Genomic DNA, 12,214 nt, shown 5'->3' on the forward strand with positions numbered 1-12,214 from the left:
CCAGACATTTGTCATAGGAATAGCAGATGTTCTTAATGAGCAGGTGTTCTTAATGTTTTGTACAATCAGTGTATATTCTAAATTACAGATTTTTATCTAAATTCAAAGCATTATTAATAAGCTGGTCAAGTGATTTTACATCAAACCATTCTATCTTTTTGAATAGATTGGAGAGTTATTGAGCTCGGCAGACCCTACACAAAAAGCTAGCCTCACGCTGAGTTGTCCTAACACTGGGGTGTGGAAGAACTCAGTGTTGGAGAAACACAACCTACAAGACTTCATTGACATCAAAACAAACCTGCCATCAGTGCTACCTGAAATGGAAGGTCTGCAAGAGTTCACAGAATACCTCTCAGAGTCCCTGGAGCCACAGTCTTCTTTTGAGCTGCTGGAGCCCCCCAGTACTGTGGGCTTCCTCAAACTCTCCCGCCCCTGCTGCTACGTATTTCCAGGTGGGAGAGGAGACTCTGCCTTCTTTGCTGTTAACGGTTTCAACATCCTGGTCAACGGAGGGTCCGATCCACGCTCCTGTTTCTGGAAACTGGTTAGACATCTGGACAGAGTTGACTCCCTGCTCCTCACCCACATCGGCACTGACAATCTTCCAGGGGTGAACAGTCTTCTCCAAAGGAAAGTGGTAGAACTGGAGGATGAACAGTCTGCCGACTCTCAGATCAATGAGGACTGGATGAAAAATCTAATTTCCCCTGATATTGGCATAGTTTTCCTTAATGCTCCAGAGAGATTGAAGTCATTCGAGGGTGATCCCAAAGAACTGCGGAGCTGCGATCAGGTGGCACTCACGTTGCAGCACCTTGAAAGGCTAACAATCAATCCAGAGCCTCTTAGTCGCTCAAATGGACCCACCATTGAGCCTGTTATACTTTTCCAGAAGATGGGAGTTGGTCGTCTAGAGCTGTATGTTCTTAACCCAGTCAAAGGCAGTAAAGAGCTTGAGGCTTTGATGAAGAACTGGCCCGGCAATGGATCTAACATGAAAGGCTCAGAGATACCCCTGCCTTGCCTCGTCTCCATCTGTGCTCTATTGGTGTGGCATCCTGCCAGTACTCAAGAGAAGATCATTCGAGTTCTCTTCCCTGGGTGTACTCCACAGGCCAAGATTCTTGAAGGACTTGACAAAGTAAAGCATCTAGAATTCCTGAAACACCCCGCCGTGAGCCTCAGGGACCTTGAAGCATCCAAATCAGATAAACAACCAAAACGTGCAGAGAGTCGGGAGAGCCTTAAGTCCCTTCCCAGGGAATCAAGACCTAGCAGTGCCTTGCTGAAGGACAAACTTGGACGTGGGGACATTAAGAAACAAGACGTGAAGACCAAGCCCAAGGGCCCAAGTGACATTGCTCCTAAAGAAAAGAAGGAAGGGGATGAGAAGTCGAAATTGAAGGATGGGGATGCTAAACAAAGACTTCCAAAGCCTGAAAAGCTTATGACAAAGAAAGAACCTTTAAAGGATGAGAAAAAAGAAGTCAAAAAGAGGGATGAGAGAGCCTCTGCAGGTGTTGCCAAAAAGGATGAAAATGTGGAGAAAAAGAAAGAACAAATTAAGAAAGAACCTCTTGGTCTTAAACCAAAGAAAGATGTCAAACCTGATCCAAAGAAAGAGATCAAGAAGGAAATCAAGCCAGATGAGAAGAAACCAACAAAACCTGTCAGCAAGGATGTGAAAAAAGTGATAGCTGGACCTTCATTAGGAAACGCAGAAGCAAAAAAGCCCTTAGGCAAGAATGGAACTTTGAAGAAGGATGCAATCCCCAAGAAAGACTCATTGAACAAGGGGGGAAAGTCAAAGACGAGTAAAAAGACAGAGAATCAAAAAGCCTCTGAAGGGGATGCTGATCGTTCTAAGATGTCAACACCTGAAGACATGACAGCGGAATTCGAGAAGCTCAGAGCAGAAAATGGAGAGTCAGAGAAAAAGACTGCTGTTGAAGTGAGCACTATAGCTAACAATGAAGGAATGGTGCAACCTGAAACAGAGAATGGATCAAGAGAAAATGCAGAGAAGGGTGACATCTTGGAAAGTCCAGAAAAGTTCCGCTGCATGGAGACACTCCCAAATCCAGAGAAGGCCCTGGGAACCACTTCACCTCTTGCCAAAACTCCTAAAAGTGACCGCAGTGTGAACTTTGATATCACACCAACTGAATACAGGCTTCTTGATGGGGCCCTGCGAAATGGACAAGATGCATGTGCCAGCTCAGATGAGAAGACTTTAGAGTTGGTCTCCCCTGCTGACTCAGCCCCTAATAGCGCTGGGCATACCCCTTTCCACCAATCATCTGAAGAGGATGCTCAGGGCTCTGGTGAGGACAGTAGTCTCGGGGGAAGGGTGCCTAGCCTTGGGTTTGAAGACTGCCATGTTATGGGTTCTTGCAGGAACTCTGAGGTAGGCTCCTTGAGGGGGAACCTAGAGAACTCTACATCGTCCCAGGAGAAGCAATCAAGCCTTTTGACACCGAGTCCCTTCATGCTGCCGGACTCGGTCTCCCCCAATATTACCTCTATGCCTGCTGAAATCGGTTCCCCACACTCGACAGAAGTTGATGAGTCTCTTTCCGTGTCTTTTGATCAGGTGCTCCCATCTATTGATGAGTCACCCAAGGGAGACCATATGGACAGGTCCTACTCGAATGGGCATTTTGCTGATCCTGACCCCAAAATGGGGATGTCCTTACCTTTGAGGACATGTCATAACATGCGTCCGCCAGGGGACGGCTCAGAGGAACGCCTTACTGGATTTCAGGGTCTTCTCCCCGACGTTCCCCATGACGTCGACCTCTGCCTGGTCTCACCTTGTGAATTCCAGCACCCGAAGTCCCCAGAAAACCAACAACAGCATCTGTCTCCGGGGCTAGCGACAGGTAGCCCTCGAGAACTATCAGAAAACAGCGACCACTCCCAGGAGCTAGCTAAGCCACAAAGCGTCATTCATAGTGATCGACATTCGCCACAAGGTCAGGAGACTCCACCCACATCTGCTAGTGAGTCCCTCAACACAGCCACAGATTCAGACATACCCCCAGGGACTGAAGACTGCCCCTCCATCACTGCAGACATGGACTCTGATGAGGATTCTGGGAGTTTCCCACCCCACCATCCACACGACCATCCCAGCTCTCACTCCTCCAACAGGGGAGCTCAACATTCCTCTCAGGACCCTCCCCCAGCCCCAATGAAGGACCTGCCACCCTTGCCGCCCCAGCCCGGTGCCTGCATGGCTGACCCTGAGGCTGATGCTCCAAGCAAGACCTCAAAGAGCACCGTCACAAAAACCAAGAAACCAGCTGGGGTCACTCATAGGTTAACGTCAGCCACCAGTACGACTCTGAACAACAAGACCAAGACTGGCAGCACAACTGGTACGTTGAAGATCACCTCAAGTCTTGACACAAGGCCTTCATCCCGCAATTCCACTAATGGCTCCAGACCTGGGACTGCAAGGTCAGCTTCTTCAGGTAGGCACAGACCATGTTTTACACTTAGAACGATGACATTTGATAATCTTTTATTACTTGATTTCTAAAATCAATTTACAAAGCATTAGGAACCCCTTCTAGATATGTGACTCTTTTCAGGAAACTAGGCGTATGTCGAGCGTCACTACTTCACAGGAGAGCCATTTGAATGTAAATGCTTTAATCAAAATGCGTTTTTTGGCAGAAATGCCTTCTAGAACATGTGAACGTTCATGTGCCTTAAATACGAATAAAATTGGTAAATTACGAGCCTAGTTGGTTTAGCCACGGAAAAAATTAGCACCCTTCCTGCTAGCAATGATTGGCTGAGATAATGAGAGGGCTGGACATGCCGAGAGATGAGTTCGGATTGGTCTGCCATGTAGTATACTTCTGTCTATAACATGAGCTGGTCAGTATGTGTAGGTAATCCTTTTTAACATGTCTTTTTTGGAAGATATCACATAGTAGAACTGCGTAAGTGTTGCTCTCCACTTTCTGGAGGACCGAGTTTTGAAATGAGTGAAATTGGAGTATAATAGCTAAGGAGATGGAGAAAATTCTGGCGTTTGATTGCAAATATGCAGATGTAGTCGAAAAGAGAACGCAGAAGGCTGTTGTAATCTGGAGACAGGTGCTTTATACATCTTCAAACTAAGGGCAACCATTGGCTGGCTCGCTAGCTAACATTAGGTGTATGATCTGTGTAGTAATATTATTCATATCTCAGAGCCATTTGCATTGCTGGTTATAGCCTAATGTTAGCTAGCTTCTCTGCGCACAGATCCCTTTTACGGGATCACTTTCCTAAACAACCGCTAGAATTGCAGGTCGCCAAATGCAAAAATATTACTAAAAATATTTATAATCATGCAATCACAATTGAAATATACCAAAACACAGCGTAGCTTGTTGTTAATCAACCTATCATGTCAGATTTTGAAAATATACTTTACAGTGAAAGAAATCCAAGCTTTTGTGAGTGTAGCAATCAATGCTAGAACAGTTAGCCTTATATTAGCTTGGTCACGAAAGTCAGAAAAGCAATCAAATTAATCGCTTACCTTAGATAATCTTCGGATGTTTGCACTCACGAGACTCCCAGTTACACAATAAATGTTATTTTTGTTCGATAAATATTACTTTTATCACAAAAAAATGCCATTTGGGTTGCGTGTTATGTTCAGAAAACCAAAGCCTTGTTCCGTTCGACAAATTCCAAAAAGTATCCGTAATGGTCGTAGAAACATGTCAAATGTTTTTTATAATCAATCCTCAGGTTGTTTTTAACAAACATAATCGATAATATTTCAACCCGGACCATAACCTATTCAATAAGAGAGAAAAGCAAAATGGAGAGCTCCCCTCTGGCGCGCAGGTACTATTCAGAGGACACCTGACTACTTTTGAAAAATCTTGTTCATTTTTCAAAATAAAAGCCTGAAACTATGTCTAAAGCCTGGTCACAGCCTGAGGAAGCCATTGGAAAAGGAATCTGGTTGATACCTCTTTAAATGGAAGAAAGACTGGCCAGGAAACACAGAATTAAGAAAATATATATCACTTCCGGGTTATATTTTCTCAGGTTTTCGCCTGCAGAATCAGTTTTGTTATACTCACAGACAATATTTTGACAGTTTTGGAAACCCTGGAGTGTCTTCTATCCTAATCTGTAAATTATATGCATATTCTACGATCTGGACCTGAGAAATAGTCCGTTTACCTTGGGAACGTTCTTTAAAAATATATAATAATATGACCCCTAGCGTCAAGAGGCTAGACATCATTGAACCTGGTAGGTAGCCTAGTGGTTAGAGCGTTGGGCCAGTAACTGAAAGGTTGCTGGATCAAATCCCTAAACTGACTAGGTAAAAATCTGTCGTTCTGCCCCTGAACAAGGCAGTTTAACCCACTGTTCCCCGGTAGGCCGTCATTGTAAATAAGAGTTTGTTCTTAACTGACTTACCTAGTTAAATAAAGGTTAAATAAAAAACACTCTGGCAATCCAGATAAAAAATTTCCAACACACACGTAGAATAAACCAGCTATTGTTTTGAAGTCTTTGGTTGTTTAGTACATGGCCTCACATGTGAATCCTTAAGGAGATAGGTGGGGCTAAAGCTTAAGAGGGTGTGAATGATGCTGAATGGGTGTAGACAAAGAAGAGCTCTCCAGTAGGTGTACCAAAACATTCAAGGGCCATTTTCTCAAATGTTGAGGTAACAAGTTTATCAACTTTCAATGCAGAATTACTTTTCCATTGTTTCTCAACTGGAGTGTATGATATACCATTTTATAGCTCTGATTTTTACTTTTATCCATTACAAATTTTGCTACATAAGACAATCGAGCCGGTCGGTCACATATTGAGTTGCCCCCCTCACCCTCCTTCTGCCCTCAGAACAGCCTCAATTCGTCAGGGCATGGACTCTAATAGGTGTGGAAAGTGTTCCACAGGATGCTGGCCCATGATGTCTTCAATGCTTCCCACAGTTGTCAAGTTGGTTGGATGTTCTTTGGGCGGTAGACCATTGTTGATACACAGGAAACTGTTGAGCGTGAGAAACCCAACAGCGTTGCAGTTCTTGACACAAACCGGTGCTCCTTGCACCTAGTACTATACCTCATTCAAAGGCGCTTAAATATTTTGTTTTGCCTATTCACCCTCTTAATGGCACACATACACAATCCATGTCTCTCAAGGCTTAAAAATCCTTCTTTAACCGGTCTCCTCCCCTTCATCAAATCAAATTTTATTGGTCACATATACATGGTTAGCAGATGTTAATGCGAGTGTAGCGAAATGCTTGTGCTCGTTCCGACAGTGCAGTAATATCTAACAAGTAATCTAACAATTCCCCAACAACTACCTAATACACACAAATCTCAAGGGATGGAATAAGAATTTATAAATATATGGATAAGCAATGTCCGAGCGGCATAGGCAAGATGCAATAAGTGGTATAAAATACAGTATATACATATGAGATGAGTAATGTAAGATATGTAAACATTAAAGTGAAATTGATTCAAGTGACTAGTGAGTCTCTATGTAGGCAGCAGCCTCTGTGCTAGTGATGGCTGTTTAACAGTCTGCTGGCCTTGAGATAGAAGCTGTTTTTCAGTCTCTCTGTCCCAGCTTTGATGCACCTGTACTGACCTCGCCTTCTGGATGATAGCGGGGTGAACAGTCAGTGGCTCGGGTGATTGTTGTCCTTGATGATCTTTTTGGCCTTCCTGTGACATCGAGTGCTGTAGGTGTCCTGGAGAGCAGATAGTTTGCCCCCGGTGATGCGTTGTGCAGACCGCACCACCCTCTGGGAGAGCCTTGCGGTTGAGGGCGGTGCAGTTGCTGTACTAGGCGGTGATACAGCCCGACAGGATGCTCTCAATTGTGCATCTGTAAAAGTTTGTCAGGGTTTTAGGTGACAAGCCAAATTTATTCAGCCTCCTGAGGTTGAATAGGCGCTGTTGCGCCTTCACCAAACTGTCTATGTGGGTGGACCATTTCAGTTTGTCTGTGACGTGTACGCCGAGGATCTTAACTTTCCACATCCTCCACTATTGTCCCTTCGATGTAGATGGGGGGTGCTCCCTCTGCTGTTTCCTAAAGTCCACGATCATCTCCTTTGTATTGTTGACGTTGAGTGAGAGGTTGTTTTCCTGACACCACACTCCGAATGCCCTCACCTCCTCCCTGTAGACTGTCTCGTCGTTGTTGGTAATCAAGCCCACTACTGTTGTGTCGTCTGGAAACTTGATGATTGAGTTGGAGGTGTGCATGACCACGCAGTCATAGGTGAACAGGAAGTACAGGAGGGGGCTGAGCACGCACCCTTGTGGGGCCCCAGTGTTGAGGGTCAGTGAAGTGGAGATGTTGTTTCCTACCTTACCCACCTGGGGTGGCGGCTCGTCAAAGTCCAGGACCCGATTGTGCAGGGTTGAGACCCAGGGCCTCCAGCTTAATGATGAGCTTGGATGGTACTATGGTGTTGAACGTCTAGCTGTAGTCAATGAACAGCTTTCTCGTCTACACTGATTGAAGTGGATTTAACAAGTGACATCAATAAGGGATCATAGCTTTCACCTGGTCAGTCTGTCATGGAAAGAGCATGTGCTCCTAATGTTTTGTACAATCTGTGTACATTGTGTGATGCCTAACTCTGCTTTGTGTCCTACAGGTTCTGTGGGCAGCAAGGCCAGTGCAGCTGGAGGGGCCCCAGTTTATTTGGACCTGGCTTATCTCCCATCTGGCTGTGCCTCTACCACCATTGACGTAGAGTTCTTCCGACGCCTGCGCTCCTCCTGCTACATCGTCAGTGGCAATGAGCACCTGAAGGAGTCTGTCATGAGACCTATTCTTGATGCCCTACTGGAGGGGAAGACGGCCTGGCCCGATGTGCAGGTCACCCTCTCCCCCTCTCCTCTTATTTCTCATTTTCCATATTTGTAGTACGTCAACAAAAGTCTGTCTACTTCTATGTACTCATGCTCTCATTTTTATTTACCTGTCTACCTTTCCACTCTCAGGTGACCCTGATCCCCACTTTTGACTCACTGACGATGCATGAGTGGTACCAGGAGACCCACGAGAGGCAGGGGGAGCTGGGCATTACCGTGCTGGGCAGCAACAGCACTGTGGCCATGCAAGAAGAGACCTTCCCTGCATGTAAAGTGGAGTTCTGAGAGAGAACAAGACGAATCTTCAGATCCCTGCACTCTTATCCACCAAAGGATCTCCCTCACTTGATCTTCTCGTAAATTGTGATGGACTCGTTTCCCCCCTCTAAACTGACGATTTCCCACCCTAGCATGCATCAAGTATAGCCTGGTAGATTAGCAGGCTTTTTTCCTCCTTTCAATCTTATTAATATAGAGCGGACTCCAGCAAGCACTCCCATCTTTGCCTGGGTACATCTATACCATGGAAATGAAGGCAGAACATGAAGATGTCCAAGAGTCTTTGGTCTACCAACATGAAGAAAGGTTGTTCATTATGAATGCTAGGCAAGGTGGACTTAGAAGACTGGCAATACTAATCGAAGTTCCTCACACTTCTTATTAGCAGCCAGGTAATTGTGATCCAAATCCACAACAGCCCAGAGAGAACTAGTCGACAGCTGTAGGAAACCCTCTGCCTCCTTGGGGCTGAACTCCTGAGTTTTTCCTTTAACGATGAATCATTTAATCCGTATAGCATTTCATTTGTGTATTTAGCCCTGCACCCATTTGCACAGTTATTAATTTCCACAGACAAGGGGACCGCAGTGAGAGAATCAGTGTTACAATAGATTAGGATGTCCGTCAAAAACGAAAAAAGGCAGAGGGTGTGTGAGAGGAGGTGAAGACGGGACCTTTGTTGTCTCCTGGGGCACATGTAGACGTGCCGAGACCTCAGCACTTACTGAAGGACACCGACATGTTTCTACATCCCATTTTGAGTTTCATAGACGGTCTATGAACATTATAAGGAGATCGCCAATGTCTCGGAAGGTAATGGTATGCATGTGAACAGAAGGATTACTCTGACATTGATAAAATAATGAAGTCCATGTTTCAAGAAATTATGAAATGTGCAGTATTTTTGTGTAACATTCATATCAGTCACTTTAACCCTTCATCTAGAGCACATACAGTGGTATACACTTTTGACAGTGTCTTTTTAAATGAAATGGCTTGGTAAATACTAGGTAATAATTTGTACTAAAGAAATACTCGTAAGTAGTTTTAGATGGAAGGCAATAGACAATTGAGTCATTTATGTACCAACTCACATGACTGAATTAGTTTTAGTACCGAGTAGTTATTTCATGAAAAAATGCACTTTGAAAGAAGTGTTAACAGTACAGTATATTTCCACACTAATAAACCAACTGTATCCAAACCTCTATTTGAGTCCCTCTTCAAGACCAGAATTTGTTTTATCATAGAGAAGCTGCATGATGTCACCATCCTCTAATTTTAATTATAAACTGGGAGCGTTGAGTCCTGAATGCTGATTTTCTGAAAGCCGTGGTATATCAGACCGAATACCATAGGTATGAACCCAAAAATATTTTTGCTGTTCAAATTACGTTGGTAACCAGTTTATAATAGCATTAAGGCACCTCTGGGTTTTTTGGTATATGGCCAATATACTACAGCTAATGGCTGTATCCAGGCACTCCGTGTTTCGTTGTGCGTAAGAACAGCCCTTAGCCGTTGTATGTTGGCCATATACCAAACCTCCTCGGGCCTTGTTTCTTAAATATGCCATATCAACGGGACCACTGAATGTCACATGCACCAGAGGGTAAGCTTCACTGAAGAGGGATACACAAAATTGGATATGCTAATAGGGAAGTCATTAGCAATACTTTGCAAGATAGTACATTCCATTTATCACAGAGTGGTTATTATTGTGCCTAAGTGATCTAAAGTAAATGCTAAACATATGATTTTTAACAAGAACGGAAAATCAGTTATATCAGCAATCGCTTGTGTATCTGGTTAACTGCAGTAGAATGTAAATGATGTTATCTGTGAATGTCAACGCTTTTAGCCTCTATCGAAGCAGAGTCCAAATGCATGCCAGCACTGTTTGCACTACCATGCCCACCACTTTGCTTGCAGACCAAGCACTTGTTGTGTTATATTGCTCTTTGTTACAAAGGATATTTTCATTTTATTCAAGGAGAAGGGATATGAAAGGATTTTAAACTTTCTTTTCACTTGGGTTAAATAACTGGTATTCTTAGAGAAATGTACTTTTTTTCTTCTTTTTTTTCGCTTCAAATTATATTTTTTGGCCATGCCGAGTTGTACAAGCATGCAGATCTCACAAGTTAAAATCTAATTTGAATTTAATTAAATGCCATGGCTCTTTGAGAGCACCTTGTACATTTGAAAATATCATGTGAAAAGGGTGTGTTCAGCCAGCCACATGTTGGCAGATCATATCATTCTAATTATTTCATACAGAAAAATGTAATGTCATCCGTTTTTCTTTTATCAATTCATTATCAATTCTATTTTTGTTTTTCCTAAATTGAGTTTTCTGTATATCAATGTGGTGTGGCTACTTTATCACTTACTATCATTTGATTAGCAACAGGCTACTCGCATGATATCATTAGCCAATGGCCGGACAAAGTAAGTGGAACCGAGCTCACATTGTCATATGGAAGAGTGTGAAACGGCAGCATGTTTTTTGGTACTAGCTATAAGTCTGAGCAAAAATGATTGAAAGTGGATTGCATGACACTGATCACTTATTTGGATAGCTATTTCACACTAGTGGAGTTAAGTAATATCTCATACTAATCTTAACTTTTGACAATCCATCATGTCTGTATTTGTGTGCACCATATATCACAACATTCGATATATCACATTCTGGACTCAATGCATTGGTTTGGATATTGTGTGTCTCTTACACCCGCTGCTGTTCATAACATGACTTGGCTTTGTTCTCAAAGCTGTGTCCCAGAATGTCTACTACCACCTATTGATTCTCCCTCCTTGTCTCAATATTTTGAAAGCCATGTTCAGTGGTATATTTGGCTCATTGGAATCAATAGAAATGATGCGCTTGAAGAAAAAAAAATCTAAAGAATGGTCCTGTGTTTCTCTGTTTCCATCCCTGCCCCATTATAATAAAACTAGGTGAATGAGAAACCTCTTGTCGAAATCTGAGGCGCTCCTGCGCTTCAGTCACAATTTAAAAGTGACCGTAGCACTTTGCATGGACATAAGTGTTCATATCTGTAAATCACGCCGCAATATAACTAAACCCATTGAGATTAATATGTTCTATTAGTCTTTGGCAACCAAATTGAACAGCACATTTTGGGAGATGGTATATCGTTTCTTTAAAGCCTTTATATTTCAGTTTTTGGTGCTATATTTTTAATACTTATACACCCCTCTTTTCCCTTGCACCTATACATGTATGTTTGTCTATTTCCATAATATGTTGGTGGTTCACACATCACTTGCAAGTGTCTGGAATTCACCCAGGAAATGCTTTGAGTGTCTGTAAAAATGTCATTAGACTGTTTCAGCGGTGTCAAGTGAGTGTGGTGGTTAGATGAATAATGACAGGGTGGATTGATTCACTATTTGTTTTTTCTCTTTTTCAATACATGTACCCCTTTTATAAATGTGTGTGCTTAATTGGCGTCGTTTCCCTGACTTTCAACTTTCAAGATTAGAACCTGTGAACTTGGGGTGGCAGGTAGCCTAGTGGTTAGAGCAAGCTGACAAGGTAAAAATCTGTCGTTCTGCCCCTGAACAAGGCAGTTAGCCCACGCCGTCATTGAAAATAAGAATTTTGTTCTTAACTGACTTGCCTAGTTAAATAAAGGTAATATAAAAAAAACTGTGACCTTCTGATCCCTTTCCCAGTGCCTAGTCCACTGCGTCAGTAGGGGTAGGGCACCAGTCCTTTTTTCAGCAGATTAGAAATGTGATTAGTTGTGTCGGAAAACAACCTGTATTGGGATTCGAACTGGCGACCTTGTTTGTCATAACCTGTGTTTAATGCCCTCCATCCACCACCACCAACCGGCCTTCTTTTTTCTTCTTTTTTTTTTTACTCTCACCTGTGAACTCCACCCACTGACCTGTCGCTCTGCCCACTGAGCTTTCATCCAACCAATCACATTCGTTCTGCCTGTGCCCTGGAGGCGGAGCTGCCATCAGAACACGGAGGACAGTATAAGGACTGACTGTTTCTACAGTTGGAGCTGTAATCC

The 12,214-nt window shown here is 43.3% G+C and overlaps 1 protein-coding gene across 1 annotated transcript in view; it reads left to right on the forward strand.

Annotated features, from left to right (window-relative positions):
* The window catches only part of LOC139540816 (microtubule-associated protein 1S-like), a 45,838-nt gene extending 34,205 nt beyond the window's left edge, over positions 1-11,633 (forward strand). Inside the window, exons 5-7 of the mRNA XM_071344794.1 lie at positions 167-3,479; positions 7,661-7,884; positions 8,010-11,633. Coding sequence (XP_071200895.1) covers positions 167-3,479; positions 7,661-7,884; positions 8,010-8,165 — 3,693 coding nt within the window. The 3' untranslated portion in view covers positions 8,166-11,633. The remainder of the gene's footprint in view (positions 1-166; positions 3,480-7,660; positions 7,885-8,009) is intronic.
* Positions 11,634-12,214: the final 581 nt, after the last annotated feature.

Source organism: Salvelinus alpinus, chromosome 16, assembly GCF_045679555.1.
Source record: "Salvelinus alpinus chromosome 16, SLU_Salpinus.1, whole genome shotgun sequence".
In the NCBI taxonomy this organism is placed as follows: Eukaryota; Metazoa; Chordata; class Actinopteri; order Salmoniformes; family Salmonidae; genus Salvelinus; species Salvelinus alpinus.